The sequence below is a fragment of the Triturus cristatus genome, chromosome 3_1 (assembly GCF_964204655.1).
Source record: "Triturus cristatus chromosome 3_1, aTriCri1.1, whole genome shotgun sequence".
NCBI classification, from domain to species: domain Eukaryota; kingdom Metazoa; phylum Chordata; class Amphibia; order Caudata; family Salamandridae; genus Triturus; species Triturus cristatus.
Window position 1 is genome coordinate 822,179,087 of NC_140583.1, and position 19,842 is coordinate 822,198,928.

A 19,842-nucleotide genomic window follows, 5' to 3' on the forward strand; every position below is an offset into this window, starting at 1 on the left:
GTGCAAGCTTCACTTGCTAATACAGGTGCACATCATTTCAGTCAGCATTAGTCCAAGGTTCACTTGGACAGACAGAATATGTAGAGCACAGGCAACAACAGTACCAACTCGCCTCACACGCCGAACAAATGTATTGCACCCAGAAGCAGTGACACTTCCCACGCACACGTGACAGTGGCAGCCGTTGCACCAGATTCTTCCGAAACACAGACAAGCTTCCCTCCCGCACAACAGACTAAAGTGGGCAACGCAAGCATCATTCATGGGGTAAGCGCAGCATGGTCACCCGCACACGGACCGAGCAGATATTTTAAGTCCGTATATGTTAAGTTCCTGCGTTGCGTAGAGTTTTGTTAATTGTCAAGTTTTGTCATCTGCAGACTCAACACATTTTCAATCGAAACCCCAGTTGAAGCCAAGTTAACCCCGTCAGACTCGATTCCTCTGCGGCTTGTCTTTGTTTTCTGCTACGGCCAGCAGTCACTTCCGAAACGAACTTCGCCGCCGCTTTCCTGCTGCAGCTTTGCAAGAGCAGTCTCGCGCCTGACGTTTTCCGTGGGAGTGGATTTGGGGTGGGGGAGAGAGCCGCTGTCTACTCACTCCCAGGCTCACCTCTTCTCAGGTGTTCTTTCGAATGGGGTCCAAGTTTGCGCCTGCGCTGCCCGGGGCCACCAGCTCTCCAAAAAAAAGTGACTAACTGGCGGCGAATAGATACTAAGGAAAGGAGTGGAGGAGGAGGAGGAACCCGAGGAGGAGGACGCACGAGCGGATTGGGTAAATGAGAGAGTTGGTGATGAAGGAGGTGGGAGAGCCGAAACAGAGACTTTGTGGAGTGCAACCTGTGACTGCCATGCGTGTATGCGCGCTTCCTGCCCGAGGAGCGCTGTTTATATAACGTCTCCTGGTCGCAGCCGGCGCTGTGAGTTAAAGACATGAACTCCGCAGAAAGTTCAGGGCTCGGGGAGTGACTTCCGCCTCTGGCTGCTGCCTGCAACTGAAGCGGGGCTCGCTTGTTTATCCCGCAGGTTTCCTGTCCGCCTCAGCCAGAGAGGTCCCCATGGAGGAGGCGGCGGAGGTGGTGGCGCCGGGGCCCGGCTGCCGGATTGGGGCCACGAACAAGAGGCAGGCCTGGGCGCAGAGCAGGGACTCCTGGCAGGCCTCCGAAGACCCGCCCGCCGCCCCGCTGCACCCGCGGGAGCTGGCGGGCCTGGCAGCCGAAACAGGTCGGTTTGATTCCATCCACCCTCTCGGCCCCCCCTGATGCGCATTCTGTCACTAATGCCCAGCTCTTTCTCTCTAAAGGGCACGTACCCAATGAGAAGATCGCGACCTGGCTGGAGGACTGCAGGTAAGCCCCGACTTTGGAAACTTTTTGCTGCGCAACTCTTACGCGTCAGTGTGTGGGGGCATTACGTCCAAGACATCCTTCCATCAGCAAAAAAGAGGAAGACCTGTATTGACACGTGCTTTGCGTGACATGTATTCAAGGAGGAGGGAATTGAAATGCAAACGGCCTTCTAAAGTTTGCATAAAAAGAGTGTGTGTGTGTATTTTGAACTAAGTGTATAATGCAGTCGACGTTGTCTTCTTTCATCCGGCATTCCTGTGGGGCGCAAAGCTTTACATGTTTCACCAGTGGCTCTTCGATAATGACAGGAGCATACTCTGGCTTCCGCGTGGGTTACTCACGAACAGCTCTATCTGCATGCGTAGAGGCTTGCTTTGGAAAAAGTAAATCTCTCCTAACCTGAGAAGTAACATCGGCTTTCTTTAAACAGTCAATTTTGGGTTGGAGTCCGAAGGCCTAATGACAGATGCGACCACGGCTGTTCTTTAACCATTTATTATTGTCCTTTTTGTAGAACGTCTTAGGTTCCGGAAACGTGGGCTTTCATCAGTTATTTCCCCTTAGGATTTTCTTTCCATAGTTGTGAGGCGAGTTTTGCTGGCACTAGGCCTAGAATAAAAGGAAGACCATGTTACTGTAAATTAACTTGCCCGGGGAAGAACTACCGCGAGCGCCTCTGGGGCGGTCGCATCTTGGATAGGATAGGGGTGCGAGGGACCCGGCCATTCCACCTCGATTACATTTGCCTTTTACTACTTAAGAGGATGGGAGAGTCCACTTGTTATGCCTGCGCCCCCTACTGCGTACCACCTTGTATCATATTTGCGTCACCTCGTTTGTTTTTTGTCATAGCCACTTCTTGGTGCCTCGGTGTCTAATCTAGATGAAAATGCCGATATCTTTAAACCAAAAAAGGTCAACTCCTGAGAGAGATTACGAGCCAGAAAAGCGGTTTTACCTGGGGCAGGAGCGATTAAATGCACCCAGTGTTTATTTCTGCATGCCTTGACTGCAGACCAAGATTCCCAGACAGAACATGCACCCTCCCCCCCTGAGCCTGTTACCGCAGCCCTGCTGTTGGCGCACACACCTGAAAGGCTTCTGTCGACTGTAGTGTTACATTTGTTGCGTTCTAGGGGCTTGGCAGGTGGCTGTAACCAACGCACCGCGTCACACAAGGACGCCATGAGTTGTTGCTCAGAGGCCGATGCCTTTCTAGACGTGTTTATTTCAGTGTCTAGTTCGTTTTGTAGGTCTGTGTCTGCCTTTTTTCCTGTGTGCGCAAGAATCGTCTTGTTGTTTTTGCTCTCAAAAGCCAGGCTTCGATCTAAAAGCTCTAATTTGGACCACCCCATATCTTTATCTGAGATCTACATGTTGAAGTCTGATTTCAAGGTTGCAATCCACCTTCCTTTACACTGAAGCAAAAGTTTCCTGGTTGGGCGCATCTAAACACAACAAACAAGAAAATGGCCGCCACCTCTCCCTCCTTAGAATTGTTAATGAAGAAAGCAGTCCCCATCCCAGATACACATGGCCTGGTCAGTTTTATTTCAACATTGTGAGGTGCTCTAGGAGTATTCCTTGTTAAAGTTGATCTGTAGTGTGTAAACTACAGGCTAAATATTCTCTGAACAGGCTAACAGAATTTTGTAGCAAAACTTATTTTCTTTCAAATTACCTACTGCCTGATTTGTATCGTTTTAATGTGGTTTCACTTATGATTAATTTCCTTATTTAAACTGTAAAATACAATTGTTTGCATAGCTAATATACAGCCAGCAATAAATGTCACGCGATGTACAAGTAATCAATTCGTCCAGTTACGGCCATTTCATGCGTCAGTACATTTAATTACTGGGCCGGAATGTGGCCAATTTTGGTAGAGTGTTAGAAGCTTTCATTATTGGCCAGTTGTATATATTTTTTATATCTTTATTTATTGTTACTTCCAAATAATCCTAGGTTACAATCATCTTCGCAATCAAAGTCAATACCAAGGTACAATTTCATGAGCTCGGTTTATAAACGATCTAAATTATACCATGAAATGTAAACAGAAGGGCAGGATCGGGGGCTTTACAGGTTTTTTCTCCATAGTCAGGTCCACTGGAATCAGGCGATAGGACAAATAATGCGTCAGAGTTGAGTAAATTGTGCAGCAAGAAAAGGCCAATTATGTGGCAGGATGCAACACATTTGTGATAGTATTACTTATTTATTTTGACATTTTATTCCCTATCTGGGTAAAGGTTGCATCTCATTAGTACGGGTTTAACACCTAAATATACCAATAAGCAACAGAAGGGTCCTTCGACTGCAAGGCAACATGTATCGCTACATTTTTAGTAACTTTTGAACTGTTTGAGCTAGAAACAATTTGTTTTTGTTAAAATCTGCAGTTGACGGATTATGTGGCAAATCCTATAAATATCTAGCGGCCCTAATAATAATATGCTTCTTGGAAAACATAGTGATATCAGGACAGGAGGACCTACAGTGCTTGAGGATGTGAAGGTTACTGAAAAACCTAGGCGATGCGGTCACAAATATGTATCCACTGTCCAGGCTGCTGTAGTAGGTGATACTGAACCTGTGTTAATTAGAAGTGCCCAGACTTTCCACTTCTAACTCCGACCAGGGAGTAAGTGTGTCCGCTTTAGAGTTCTCAACCAGGCGAAAAGAGACATTGACGTCTCTCGGATCATTGGGAGCTCTTCTAGATATTTGCCCATAGTCGGCAAGATCGAACTGCTTTATTACATGAGGGGTGTTTATGGTGCGTGAAGGACAAGAATAAGTTATCATTGTCTCAAGGTCCTTGTCGGGCCTTGTTAACGAAAGCTCTATCTCATAAGACCCAATCACTTAAGGTTCTATAATGTGAGCGGGACAGAGGTTGGGAGTTAGACAGGGAGAGGCAGGATGGGTGCACGTTTGTACCTAGAGGAGCGTTATAGTATTGGAGCGTATTGTTATTACAACTGACGAGCCAGTGTTTCCCATATACCGGGGTCAGGGCATACATGTGGCGCTACAGTGCTGTCCATGGCCAGCACATCCTCTTTTACACAGATGGACTTATAAAGTTTCTGAATGGAGTCCAGAATGGAGTCCTTTTATAGCCCAATGTCGGTCAGTTGTGCACCCTGTGTTGACTCTGCTTTTCTAAGTATTTTCGTCAAGGAAGTGTGCCCAAATCTGGAAGTTGGCCTCTACCTGGTCTTGTTCTGTGTATAATCCTTTTATAGAAGGCAATGTTGTGCATTTCAGCCAGCACTATGGATAAGAGGTGACATTCGTGGCTTGTCGGTGAGGTCGTTGGTAAGCTTGCTCGGGTGTCGTGTGAGGGTTATGCAGAGGGTTAGGGATCTTTTAAGACTGGTCCCTGTCGCAGTCCACAGTGCAAGCATGTCTGGACAATCATGTAGAGTGTGGTCAGTATCACATTGTGGTGGACCATAGTGCCAGTAGTTCGAATGGTGCAGCGAGTCCATTTTCCATATCTTCACAGGGCCCAGTGTCAATCATGGATTTATTTAAAGAGACTGAATATAATCTGGGATTTCCCTCCCTCACCCCCCCCCCCCCCCCCTGCTCCTCTAGGACGCCACCATGTTTGTTCCTATAAGCTCCTTCCTCTGACTCTTGAGAATCCGATGTGAATACTGCCTTCTAAAGGCACCCAGGCAGCACGTATCCTATTCCCTACATTAAAGGCTCAGTTTATCTGCTAGAGCTGAACTGTACGAATGCTGCTGCCATAACATCAGTTTCCAGACCTGGGGGCTATATTGTATTTTTAGCACTGAGTTAAATGTCTATGAAAGGCTGCAAGGCAGCTCTTATTCTCGGAGGCCTTGACCAGCAGAAAAGGGAGAAATACATGCAATCAATCGCCCCAGAGCAAAGCCACGGCACCCATAACTCTTGGCACCCACGTGCAGGATCTAAAAGTAATCTAATCTCTGTGGAGGTGGCCTCAGCTGAGACTGTATGAGACCTGAGGACCATGCATGCAGTAATGTCTGCGTTTAAACTACAGCTGGGCACGTGGGAAAAGAGGCCCGACTTGGAGAATAGGGTGTCAGATGCTCCAGACTGGGGATCTGAGCTATGGAATATATGTTAAAAATTGATTCGACTAGAAGACAGGAATATGGGGTGCAATGAGCACCTCCATGGCTTACCAGACAAAAAAGATGGTGATTCATAGCTTTTGTCACGCTTTATACCTACACTTATAGAAATTGATTTTGGTGGTGCTGTTGAATTTCAGAGGGCACACAGAATGATACGCAGATGTCATGATACTGCCGATGGTCCCAGGCCAATAATACTGTGCCTCCTTCTCCAGCCTGCTAGGCTGAGTCTTCAAACAGCCTAACATCATGGCCTGTTTGTCTACAAAATGGAAAAACTCTCCTTCGCTGCAGATGTTTCGTGTGATACACGTGCTGGTGAGGACATTTTTAGCTCTGACTTCTCCATAAGCAGAAAGGACTTAAATACAGACTCTTGAATCCATCAACAAAGCTGATCACGACTGATGGAAGAACAAGAGTACTATGACCTGCAAGATCTCGAAAGCTTCTTAGAAATGTTCAAAAATTCCCTGATGGATGTAACGTCCCCAAAGATGGCCTTAGTCTTCTTCCAAGAACAACCTAGAATTCACAGTTTAAAAAAAAATTAGCACCTCTTTCTCTGTATTCTCATTGAGTTTGGGCAATCTAGTGCTTCCATGTCAGAGGCGTTAATATTAAGGCCACTATAGAAAATATTTTACTGCGTATGAACAAGGATGTCGTCTGATAATCTCTACTGGAATATGAGTCTCATACAAAATGCTTTCAGACGGGCAATCTGTAAGTGTACGTTTATTGCTCATATTTAATGATTTTATGTGACTTTTAACCCAGTTTGCTGGCACATAAAAGTAACCTGTTGCCTTATTGGTAGGTGACCAGGAATTAAATGAGACTGGCATGCGAACATTGTAAAAAAAGTTGTGTAACACTTTAGCTTGAACTTTGACTAAAAGTACAATTGGTGCAGTTTTGTTGAGAGCTATTTGAGGTGAAGTTGGAGAGAGTGGAATTCTCAATGTGCTGTTCCCTGATACTACTTTGGAATAGTTCTTGTGGGTGCATCACATTTTAGACTTGTTTCAGTAAATTCAACACCAACTTGTCTGACAAATTGAGATTTAAGAAAACAAGTGTTCAGGTGTCTTTAGCTTAAACGCAACGGGAGACATTTCTAGTTGAAACTTTGAGCAATGTGCTCAACTAGCACTGAATGATCGGCAACATTGGAGAGTAATAGCACAAACACATTAGTACATTTTCTTCAGCACATTAAGAACAGCTTTGCCTATTGGTACAAGACGTTTGAAGCAAATTTGACGATCTTTCTGTTTTGCCGGTACAGTGCGGATTTTAGGTGGGTAGGACATTTTTTTCCAGCGGAGGTGGCATAAGACCTTCTTAGCAAACACAAGGATATGATGGACGGAGCGCTGAAACTTTTCAGACACTCACCTCCAGTCACAGATCTGGTTTGAATCCATCATCTTTCTTTAGCTCACTTCGCCACCCCAGTTAAGACACAGCTATGTGCAAATCAGTCTTGACCCTGTGTCTCATGGGAACAGTCCAGCCCGAACTGCCAATCCATGTCTTCCCTGGACTGGAAACAAGCATCATGGGACCGGTTTTCGGGATAACACCCCTCATCAGCCAGGCTAGCTTGAATCCAGTGGCAAAGTGAGCAAAGACCTTTTTAAACATGCCTACTCATTGTATAGAGCACACCACTAATCAAATTAGCTGCAATGTTCCTGTAGAAAGAAGAGTTTTGTTGCTTGTAAACAAATCACACTCAGTAGTAAATTATTTTATTGCCAATTAATAAAAATCATTGCAATATACACAAACATTAATAAAATGTACAATTTCGCATATGATAAGTAACGACAGTTACTTAGTTAAAACGTTTACCAAAAAACACAGCAATATGGGTGGCTGTGAATCAAGTTTAAATCAATTAGTTACATTTAACATTTCCTCCTTTGTGTTCATAATACTTTTAAAGTGACAAAGGCTGCAACTGGCTGGGAAAATCGTCGATCTTTATTTAAGGGGCCAGAGCTTGCTGTGTAAACAGCCTTTTTACTTGGATCAAAAACCAAGTGGCCTTGCAAGAAAGCTGAATACTGTGACCGTTCAGGAAAGCCATCACTGCAAGGCAGCCGGACCTAATCTTAAGGGCCCTCCAGGCTGGGCATAACAGCTGCTGTCTAAGGTGTAAGATGGCTGGACGGACACACAAAAAATGAAGTAGGCTTCTTGGCTGTGGTCACCTAGGTGATAGTGAAGATTTGACCAAGACTGCTTCGAAGCGGGACCAGATCTTTTGATGGAAAAGCACCCATTCGAAATAGTAATAATAATTAGGGAGTGGGCGCTGCAATATGGGATATCCAATATGGTTGCAGGCTCCAAGAAGTATAGGTGTGCAGAACTGTCCATGCATGCTTTTATCGGGCAAACTCTGCCTTATTGATAGACTGTAGTTTTGCAGCCTTGTTGGTGATCTTTTTAAAGGCAATGAAGTCCAGTTTTGATTTCACAGCATTATCTAGGTTTAGGTAGCTTAAGGCCTGCTGAAGGGCCATTGGCCACGAATTTCTATGATTAGGCTGCCTCCTCATTTCTGACCACCACAGTTTAATAACAGCGCCCCTCCTGACCGAGATTTGATGGAACAGGCCATACTCTAGCCTTACCTGCGATTGAGATATAAATTGTGAAAACCGGGTCAGTTGAAGCTGGTTTAGGTTGTTGCATCACCCTCCTTTAACAATTCGGAACCATACATGAATGGTGGGAGAAACTTTGCCCTATTGACCTGTAGCAGGTAGTGATGAGATTTGCTTTTGAGATCTTTTTGCAGTAATCTAAATGCAAACTGTAGTTTGTTAGCAAGGGCCCTTTTTTTGTTGGTTTAGGTGCTCCCTGAACTATAATCTGGCATCCATTACGACAGCTAAGTATTTTATAACCAGGTATAAGGATTTTCTGGCTGCTTTTCACTTGAAACTAGGATAGCAGAATGCGGAGTTAGCTGAAAAGCATATCATTTTTGTTTTGTTATGATTTAATTCCAGCCCCAATGTTTGGGTGTATTGTACCAAGTGGGTGATTAAACGCTGAAGGCTGATTAGGGTTTGGTTAAATAGAACAATGTCCTGTGCATATTTGAGACCTCTAAGTGGTTAATCTGCTAGTTTAGGAGGGTCGCACACCACTTTCAATAGTTGTCATTCAAGATCGGCCATGTAAATGTTAAATACCCAGTGAAATGCTGTTTTCAGATCGACGAAGCGGGCATACAGTTTTGAGCTTTTGTCCTTTACCTTTTCAACGAGGAGGCTAACTGCAAGGAGGTTGGTTGTCGTATGCAAGCCTGCCATAAAGCCCGTCGGTGTTTTTTGGGAGGATGTTTGCTCAAGAGACCCAGGCTTCCAGGTCGACTAAAAGATTAGAGGCGAAGATCTTTGCTTCAACATCAGTAAGATCAATCGATCTGTAGGTTGCCCGGTATGCAAGCCTGATTTAAAAATGGGCGGCAGGATTCTGCCTCAACAGGATGCCGGTATGAAGTTGGTGAGTTAGGCATAATTGAACAATAGAGTGCGATGCACAACCCAGGATTGTTGGTCATGTTTGAACAAGGCATTTGGAAGACCAGCTGGGCCTGATGCCCCTTCAAGTCTAGGTTGCTTAAGGGTGCACAGGACCTGCAAGTCATTCAGTCTTTTAGGTGTGTGCGCATGTAGTGAAGTAGCACTTGTTTACTTACAGATATTTTTTTTTAATTTCTTTTTATTTCCCTCCGGTTGCATTTTGTTCATTGTCCTACATTTCAATGCCTGTACTTTATACCATTCCTGACACATCTTTCACTGTCAATGGAGCTCTTCAGACGAGTCGAACAAGTGTTACAAGCTTCTTTGTATTCAAAAGTTTAATGCCGAAGTACCTGCTCAACAGAGTTTTCTGCAGTTGGCATTTTTCTTGCAGTCTCAGCCCAGTGTCCCCATTAGACGTCCATGATTGTGAACCTCCTACAAATCAACATTCCTCTTTTTGCATTTATGGTGCTGTCTAAGAAGGATAAAACAATAATTGAAAAGTTTCAAAGACTGCTTTACCATAAAACATGAGATACAAAAAAGGCTATCAAATCATTGTTTCCAAACCCACTGAAAGAGCATGACTAAATGAGATAGGTAATTGCTTATTTGTTTGACTGTGATCAACCCTCTCAGCTTATGCTGATCACCAAAGTCCATTGTTCTCCTTTTTTGTTTTATTTTGGTATCCAAAAGAATGAAAGGCTGAGTTTACCCTGCAAGAAAATTAACCTGTGTCTGGAAGATCTATGGGCGGGTGCCGACATATCTAATTTGAGCGGGATAAAGTCCAAATTCTTAACATCAAACATGACTGGGTGAGGTAGTCTGACTGTTTCGGGACTGAGTACTGCAACCCGTAGGCAATTTTGAGATGCATGTGATTTCTAAATTTCTTTAGAAACCTTAACCGGTTTTGGTTTAATGTCTGTCTGCTTGTTATGTTGCCTGTGATTTATGGTGGCCTGCATAGTAGTTTGTGGAAAGTCCATGAAAGGCATCGTAAAAGAAAATGAAAAAAAAAATCAATTTTCCATAGTTACTTAACAATATTAAAGAGATATTACAGAATCAAAAAGACAGTAGTACTATTGATCCCCACTTGAGATTCCATTCAGCATTCTTTCAACAGTTCGACAGAATGGGTATTCAGCCTCCTAAAGAGATCCTACTCATAAGAGGTATTGCATCAATAATAGATCAAATTCCATGGGTGCAGCAATCTGTCCTTAGGAAATGGTATCTCAAGGCTGCTAACCCAGGGCATGCACATTACATTTGTGTAGTAACTCAGTGGCCAAAGTATATAATTAACAGCAATACTTCTCACTAGTCTTGTTCTAGATCTTTAAGCTCTGCAGTCAGCAAGGGAAGTCTTCATTCTCAGGTGTGCATTCTGGGCACTTTACTGTTAAATAATTCTGGGTGATGCTGAAATGGTGTATCTGGTGGCAAACTAGTCTATTAAGTTCTATTAAGTTCTGGATATAGTTTTTGCTTTATAATCCGGTTGGGTAACCAGTTGTAAAGGCAAGAAGATGCAAGATTGTGTTTGACCCGCATTTCTTAGACGTAAGTAGATGGACTACCAAAATACATATTGGGTTGATACCTGCCATCCCAAAACTGCGTAAAGCAGTTGTACCAATTGCGAAGTGTTTGAGCTTAAGAAAATAAAATGTGACATTTGGCAGCTAGCATCCTGGCCACAGCTTGGCCCAGCTCTAATCTAAGTAGAGCCTAGGGAGGCATCTCCCATCACATAGTCCAATTCAGTGTTATACGCTATAATTGAGGAGTTTACTAGAAAAAAGTTTGATATATAATTTGTCTCTCGTGGTGTGATTTATTTATTTTGACAAACTTGCACAGTGACTCGCATACACTGTTACAGGCTCTGATTGGTAGCAGGACTTTAAAGTTTTTTAGCTTGGTTTTCTTTTTTTATTCTTTCTTTTTTTTATTTTTTTCAATTGAAAACATATTTAACTTGCAATAGTTTGGCTACAGAATAATGGTTATAAATTCATGCTTCACACCACGTCCTGACTCTTCCAGTAGGGTTATACAATTATTACATTGAGATTATAATTGATTAACGTTGTTCCACATCCGTTATGAACTGGTGTCCATTGCTGACTCATCAAGAGGTGGTACAGACATTCCCTCTGAAGTTGTTCCACTTTCCCCATACCCGTTTCCACTTCTTAGGGCACCCTCTATGTGTATATACTGCCTTCTTCGCCACCATAGCGCCATCCATATCGCCACACCAGTCTCAGTGCGTCGGAGTAGCTTGTGTTTCCCCAGTGTTTGGCGATGTTGCATTTGGCTCCCATGCCTAGCGTTGCCCAGTCTTGAGCCATGTGGTTGAGATCTGTGAGTTCCCAGATGTTTAGGAGACATCTCCTGGGCTCCGGTGACACGATGGCTCCACTTACGTGTGTTATTGTATGCATAATTGCTCCCCAATATGTTGCTATCTCCTTGCATTCCCACAGTGTATGATAAAAGGTGCCGATTGCCCCGCATTTCCTTAAGCAGAGTTGGCTATCAGTTTTCCCTCTCTTATGCAGGGTTACTCTCGTGTAGTAGATTCGATGAAGTACTTTTAACTGTACTAGTCTTAATTTTGAGGATATTGCCACTTCTCACGGGACGCAAGTGCCTCCTGCCAATCTGTCCCCTCCAGATCTCCCACATCGGCCTGCCATTTTTTGTGGGGTCTGGTTGGTTGTTGATGATCTTACGATAAGTTCGGGAGATGGCTTTCTTGTCGATATACTCTGTTAGGAGCCTATCTGCTAATAGGGAGGCCTCTGGGAGTATAGTGCATGATGGGATGGCCGTCTTGAGTGCATGTCTGATCTGGGTGTAGCGGAATATGTCTGTGGACGCCATCTCATACTAATCTTGGAGTTGAGTAAAGGTGATGACCTCTCCCTTACTCCAGAGATCCCCAAACCTTGAGATTCCTATGGAGTCCCATTGTTTGAAGCCTTTACTACTACTGAGCCTACCCAGCCTTTGGGTTTCCCAAAGCGGGGTCAATAATGTTATAACACCATCCCACCCTAGCTTTTTGAGCGCTGTGCCGTAAGCTTGGTTTTCTTGGTGTATGGTGTTTCACACCATGGCATTACTGGTGGCTTACCTCAAAATGAGATTTTGCAATGTAATATCATTGTTATTTTAACATTAGTATTTTTTTTTGCTTATAGCTACATTTAGACCTATTGGCTTAATTAAGTGGTCTATAATATGAATTATGTTTGACACTTTGTCCTGAGGATGGTCTCAAGTACTGCTTAGGAGACCAAAACTACAACGCATTGGCCACTACATACTCCTATGAATGAACTTATAAAGCCAACAACTAGAAAAAAGATTCCAAGAGGGCTTCTTGAAAAAAATAAATGTGATTTGTTGAGTGGTGTCCACATTGTTGAAGGTCCGTACTGGGACTCAAAAATATCACTGTGGCCCTTTAAGACAGTGTGCTGGTGCGGTTTCTAGACCCTGAAGAGTCTTGATATAATAATGTCATATTCATATTTTGCATTTGAATCACACCTTGATTAAATCATTGCCTAAATCCTTGATTAGATTAATTGTAATTATTTGAAGACAAGCCACATTTAAAGGTCGGGTTGGATATTGTATTGACCAATCCATTAACTTTATTTGTTTTGGTGTAATTATTCCTTTAGGAGTCCTTGTGTTTTTGGGGTATATGTACCCAGGCTCTATAGGGATTATTGGGATGCCTTATTGTGTGTTACTGATATATAGGAACAGCTGACCTAGTTTGTTACTAACCTTCTCGCCGTTTGTTGCTAGTGCTAATAGTTGGCTGTCCAAGAAGTAGCCATAATATTGCTTAGTAAGTGTAACTTTTAACCTGCTTGAGTGACTACCCTATAGCCCACACCTATAGAAGCACCACCTCCGACACATTTCATTTCTATTGTTTTTCGCGTTTTTGTCTGTCAAAAAGTGTGTTGTATTATGCACGTCCAAGATGTTTAAAAGACTGTAAGTGCACATCTGTGTTTGATGTAAACAGACCAAATTGTCGAGTACATCAGTGAGAGTTGACTGAGCACCTGTTGAGCTTTACAGTTCACTCCTATAATGATGACGATTTGGAGCCAGCAACACAGCCTTTGTTTAGGCCATAATGCAAGAAAATGCTTGTAAAGTCGACCACAGCTGATCTTCACCACTATGTTGTAGTAAGAAGCCCATTGTTCCCTGGTCTATTGGGCCACCTGGCGACGCTAGGAGGAAAAGGTTCTCCATCATTTCAAAGTACTTCTTTTCAAGATGCAAAACCTGGACTTCGAATAGTTTTTGTTGGTTTGTTTTCTTTGCATCAAGCACTAAGACAACCATTTTCTGCACAGGAATGTTGGCAGTCGACCAATAAACGTTATACCAAGGCAATAAAACCATTTTCAGACAACGTGGCCTTATATTCCAAGGACCCTGCTTGTCATCTTATTGCACACACACAATCTGCACTATGGCTTGGCGGCAGTTGAATCAATCTTTTGTAATCCATGACTAACGATTTTTCTCTTATGAATTTGCAGCCTGTGTTTCCCTTCGTTGGGTGTTTTCCTTTCATAGACTATATATTTGTTATTCCCTCACCTTGCCAATAAAAAATGATTTTGCTGAAGGAACCTTTGCGGATAGTAGAAGACGCAACTGTACAACAACATTGTTATTCCAGTATTTAAGTCCGTTTGCCTAAGCAAGCGAGCCTGAAAAGGAACTGTTAAACGAGAGCACGGTTAGTGGTGCGTTTTTAATGTCAAGTCGCGTCTTTGTTGTGTTTGTTGCCGTCATAGGTGGCTCTTGTTTCTTCGCCCACGGGTGACTGCATTCTTTTTAAGCCGCAGAATTTGCATGCTGGCTCTGCGGATCGCTAATGAGCCTGTTAAAGGAAACGCGCAGGCATGGGTTTGGACTAGGCTTGTGTAACCTTTGGGGCAGGTATGTGTGATAAGAGATGGCGTAAAATTGCATGCGAACGATAGTGTACACACCCTAGTTCGTTTAAATGATTTAAGGGATGAGAAAAAAACGCCCCATTTTCAGCAAACGGCAAAACCAACTGATCATTTTCACAGCTAGTGTTCGTTTAAAGTGTGCGTCTCTAGCTCTGTGTGGTGCATTTAGTTTTCCAGCTCGTCGGGTGTACTCGGAACTATAAAAATGTTTGTCTTTAGCGACTGTTGGTGTGCTTTGTGCTTTTCTGGTGTTCACAGTGCCTCTCATTGAACTGCCATTTTTCATTCAATAGATGCAGAACAAATGTTTAGGTGGGTTGGCGCGAGCACCCGTTGTTCATTCCTTGCATGCAGCATGTTGAAGGAGAGCGGGCTCTTGCTTGTTCCACTGGAAAAACGTAAAGAAGCAACTTAAGTTTATTCGTCTTTCTTTGGTTTTAGAACCCCCTTCGGAGCCTCTTTGGATGAGCAGAGTAACCAAAAGGGTAAGACTGTTTTTTGCACAATGTAGAACTGTACACTTCATGTAGTAGAGGAGTGCTCCACGGACTGTTCCACTTCCGTACATCCTATTTGGTTATACTGTACACTGAAGCAGCCCTGCAGTATTTATAGTGGTGGCTCTGTGGGGGGAGGGGTGGGGTCGTTAATATATATATATATATATATATATATATATATTTTTTTTTAAACCGACCTCAACCGATGTCTTTGCGCTGGACCTCTTTTGAACTGGATGCTGCAGTGCGGTCACCAATCCTAGCGCTGCTCTCATGCTGTGAGAGCAGCTCCCCGATTGGACAGAGCCACCTCCCTTGGCACTCCCCTGCGCCCTGGAGGCCTGCACGTACTCTAACCCAGCTGCTGCAGTGCGGTCACCAATCCTAGCGCTGCTCTCATGCTGTGAGAGCAGCTCTCCGATTGGACAGAGCCACCTCCCTTGGCACTCCCCTGCGCCCTGGAGGCCTGCACGTACTCTAACCCAGCTGTTTTAAGCCAACGAGTTTGAGATTTCAAAGTGCACGTCTGGTTGGCTGTCGTAAGACGGCCGGCCAATGGAACAAGTTCACTTTGAACAGCCCACCCTCCTCTCTGCTGCTGTCATTCAGCAGCAGCCCCATTCCTGTCCTGACGCTTGGTTCAGGACAGGAGGAAGAAAAATAAAATGATAATGTATTACCATTTTATTTTTTTATCTTTGGGCGTAGGTTAAGGGGGGCAACGCTCCACCGGAAGAGCCGCCCCTGATCCTTCATACACTCTGGCCCCAGTCATGATGGGGTCAGTTATGCCTTTTAGTAGGTGTTTGATGCCACCATTTGCTAAAGTAAATCGTATGAGCAAATAACGCCCATGTTCTGTTTGCCCACTTTGGAATAAAGATTAAAATGCTCTAATTCCGTCTCACTATCTGTTCTGAGGTGTGAAACACTGACTCTGGTGTCATTTACAGCTCTGATAATTTTTGCACCTTGCTTCAATGCAAATTAGCAGAGTATAATTTTCTCCTGCATTTTGTGGCCCCATCATAATCTGGACTTTTTCTGAGTTACACAGTACCCTAAGGCCCTGATTATTATTATTATTATTATAGGTGCTATTTATCGCACCTGATAAATAACGATGCCACGGTGTACGTTATTTATCAGGCGCCATCAATAGCACTTATTGCAAGTTTATAGGGACCATCATGCAGATTTTAGTGTTTGATGCATCAAAATCCACATGAATAGGGAAACGCCAAATGCATTTCCTCTGTTAAATTTCAGCAGGTTTGACCTGACGCAATTTGACGAGCCTCAAGGTATTTAATGCATCCAATAATTATCAGATGTTAAATGCCTTTTACCTTGCAAGTTTAAATTGTGCATAAACGGGTGTTTACAATGAGCCGGAATACACCGACCACAAAATATTCAGGCCCCAAGGGTTTTCTGCCCCAAATGTTTAGTAGAAATGTATTCTGTTCTATTATACCAGGGGTCTCCAACCGTTTCTGTAACAAGATTGACTTATGTTCACTGAAATGTATCCTGAGCTACTAATATTGTAAGTGTTTTTAATAGGGTCCAGATCAGACCAGATTACATTAGTAGCTACTCTTGCAAGGTTATCAGCAGTGATCACCTCACTGCATCAGGCAGGATTGCATCGGGCGGGATTGCGAGCAGTAATGTAAAAAAGGTAATGTAAATCAAAATGCTTTGTCAAGTTGGAATGCCTTTGCATAGGTAATACATAATAGCCATAGTTGCAATGCTTATTGCACCAAGGTAGTAACGTTAGTAATAAGTCTCTCCCATCCCTCTTGATTTATCACTGTCCGCTGTAAAAAAAAAAAAAAAAAATTGGGGAATTCAACCATTTTTCTCCACATATGTTGGTATAAATATATTAGTAGTAACATACTTTATTCGATAACAAGGTATCATAAAAGTAAATGCAATACAACATAAGTCAAGTAGAGTACAATATAAAAAGGTTAATATAAATTCATAGAAACACATGTACAGATACATTTAAAATTGATAAAATGTTCATGAGAGGGAATAAAAAGGACGACAAACCCAGAGAAATGTAAGCAAGCAAGTGCATATCAATTAATAGGGTGCCAATTCATAAAAGTGGTACAGTTGTACAATGTAACAAACTAGCCAGTACTTAATTCAACGAGCTTAGTTCGTATTCGCCACGCTATCCCCAAGTATTTAGCAACACCACAAATTGCCGACAGGGATGTAGTATCCGTTGTTAGGATACGTAGGGCCACTAAGTATTGCCTAGTTCCCAGATTTCTACATTCTGGGCTTAGCCATCTTTTCCTTGGCCCCCTGTATGCCTTACAGGCAAACAGGAAGTGGCCCAGTGATTCGGATGGATTAGAACACCCCGGGCAAGCTGTTTGGTGGGATTTAAAATTTTTCCAGCTGTTTGTAAAATCATTCAGGGGTAGCGTGCCTAACCTCAATTTAAGGAACAATGTTCTGTCTCTTGGAGTAGAGATAAAATCAAGAAACGGTTCCAGCTTCGGTACTGGCTTATGACTCAAAGATATGTCAGTTAAAGTACCCAGCTTTGGATTTCTCAAATCCATTGCTTCTATATTTGCCCAATATAATTTCTTGATGGTATCTTTTTGCGGGGGCTGTTGTAATAACCATTCTTCTTTTAACCCCAGATTAATTACCAGGTCCCTTAGATTTTTCAACCACGAAATCACCCCAAAACCATTCAAAGCAATGAGTTCATCAAGGACTGCAGCATAATTGCTAAGTTCCGGGGTCCTTCTAAGGCGAACCCAGAAAAGTAAAGGGCGGAGCCCAACAATATCTTTAATTGAGCGACGTCCCAAATCATAGAGTAGTGGTTTAATGGGGGTAGAGACAGGGAGACCCACTAGCTCTCTCATAAATTTGTGTTCCGCTATGACTAAATCATTAACTCTTTCTGATCCCCATAATTCAGAGCCATAGGTTGCGGCAGACAGTGCCTTGCCCTCATAAACTATCAAAGCAGGGCTGATAGGCTTACTAGAGGTCAGACGATAATCTCTAACAATTGCTCCTGTCACTCTCTTAAAGTTTAGTAATATTTTAGCAATATGTAAATCCTATATCATTTTAGAGTTTATCCTGACCCCTAGATAGTCAAATGCATCCACTTCCTCTAATAAAGTGCCATTTAGTGTAATATTAATTTTCTTTAATTTTTTATTTCTGGACAATACCATCAGTTTGGTCTTAGTAGTATTGACAGTAAGGCCACGATTATTGCAAAAGTCGCTGAACCTATATAGCAGTTTCTGGAGACCAGGAGGTGTTTTAGACATAAGGAGAGTCATCTGCAAAAAGGAGGGTCGGTATTTTTTCCCCCGCCAGGGCGGGGGCATCCGCTGAGTCCTCCCTCAAATGGTCTGCCACCCCATTTATAAAGAGGGAGAACAGAGTCGGAGCCATCACACATCCCTGGCGGACCCCCTCTGTACAGGTATTCTATCAGTCAGTTGGCCTTCACTCCCCCATCTGATTCTTGCATACGTGCCATCGTGCAATCTTTTGATAAGTTCCAAAAGATATCGTGACAGTCCCATATCGTGTAGTACCTGCCACAATTTGACCCGGGGAACAAGGTCAAAAGCAGTTTTAAGGTCGATGAAGGCCAAGTACAAAGATTCCTTGCCAATCAGAACAGTCTTCCAATAAGTAGCTGTGAATCTGAATACTTGGTCCATAGTACCTACTTTCTTTCTAAAACCTGCTTGTAAATGTGTTAGAAGGTTACCCTCCTCTAGCCAGGACCCCATTCGTGAAATGAGTACCCTACCAACCACCTTTTGGATGACATCAATTAGACTTATCGGTCTGTAATTGGCAGGGTCCTCTCTCACCCCCTTCTTATAAACTGTGACTACCTCTGCACCCTTCCAGGAATCTGGAACTGCATGGCCCCGTAACAATAAATTCATCAGATTAAAAATAAGGGTTGCCCATACTATGGGGTCATGAAGAATCAAATCACCTGGCAGCCCATCCGGACCTGCCGCCTTCCCGGGTGCGATGCTTTAAATAGCTGTCTGTACCTCCACAAGTGTAAAAAAAATCTATTGGTTCCGGCTGAGGTGGTACTGGCTCAGGGTCTGGATTGACAGTCAAGGGAGGATCAAACTCTACCTCGTTTGTGTAAAGGTTTGAAAAGTGCAAAAACCACTGTTGCTCAGATATGTTGTTGGGAATGGGGTCGGAGCCTCTATTAGTTAATTGGGTTATTAACCCCTTCAGTGCCCATGACGAGATAGTCTCGTCATGGAGCGCGGTTGCGCTGTGCCCATGACGAGACTATCTCGTCATGAACCCCGCCCGCTAATGAAACGCCCGGCACAGGGTGTGGAAAGGGCGGGGCACTGAAGAGGTTAAAGCCCAAAAAGTGCAAGAATCTTTTAGAAAAGCTGCCTTCTTTAGTTCTTGCCAGTGATCCTCCTCCCAAGCCCGTTTGGCAGCTTCTATAGATTTTTTGTAATCCTGTCTGGCCAACCTTACAGCTACGGGGTCTTTTCTGTAGGGCTAGTGAAATGGCCTTTCTCCGGGCTCTACATTCAGTAGTAAACCATGGATTACCTCGCTTAACTGCGGGATTTGTCCCACCCTTTGACCCCCTTATTTTAAAATGAGAGCCTATGCCTTCTATGAATACTTTATAAGAGTTGCTAAGCTCTGAACAATTCATCTCCGCCAACGTAGAATTAAGGAGGGCAAATTCCGCTGCCTTCGAGGTCACTTGTAGAGCTATGGCAGATAAGATATCCTCATGATAGGCCACTTTTTTTCCATTTGAGTCTTCTCTTGCAATTGGTAGGGATTACTGCTTTTAAGGCTAAATTCGTATTTGCAGTACTTTCCCTAACATGCCATTTGACCGCTGCTCAGAGAGGGCTGTGATCACTATCTGGCATCTGTTCTACCTTCATGTCGACCACATACCCCCAAGATTTAGTATCTAGAATAATGTAATCAATACGAGATGGTCCATTTAGTCTATTAAAGGTCATAGCCCCATGAGAGTCGGAGGGGGTTCTTCCATTTAGTGCTCGAAGGTTAAATTCCATGGTAAGACCAGTGATCTGTAATGCCCTCGCTGTCCATCTCTTAATGGGACTCCGGTTTAAAGACGGGATGAAATTTTTAGTATCATCCTCACTGGTCCCTAGGAGATCTTTATCAGTTAGCGGTTCATATGTACAGTTTAAATCCCCTCCTAAAATGATATTGGAAAGTGGAGGA

General features: G+C 43.4%; 1 protein-coding gene across 1 annotated transcript in view; it reads left to right on the plus strand.

Annotated features, from left to right (window-relative positions):
* Positions 1–747: 747 nt before the first annotated feature.
* Positions 748–19,842, plus strand: part of ITPRID2 (ITPR interacting domain containing 2) — a 234,750-nt gene continuing 215,655 nt past the window's right edge. The window contains exons 1-4 of the mRNA XM_085645187.1: positions 748–919; positions 1,026–1,223; positions 1,303–1,348; positions 14,507–14,550. Coding sequence (XP_085501313.1) covers positions 859–919; positions 1,026–1,223; positions 1,303–1,348; positions 14,507–14,550 — 349 coding nt within the window. The 5' untranslated portion in view covers positions 748–858. The remainder of the gene's footprint in view (positions 920–1,025; positions 1,224–1,302; positions 1,349–14,506; positions 14,551–19,842) is intronic.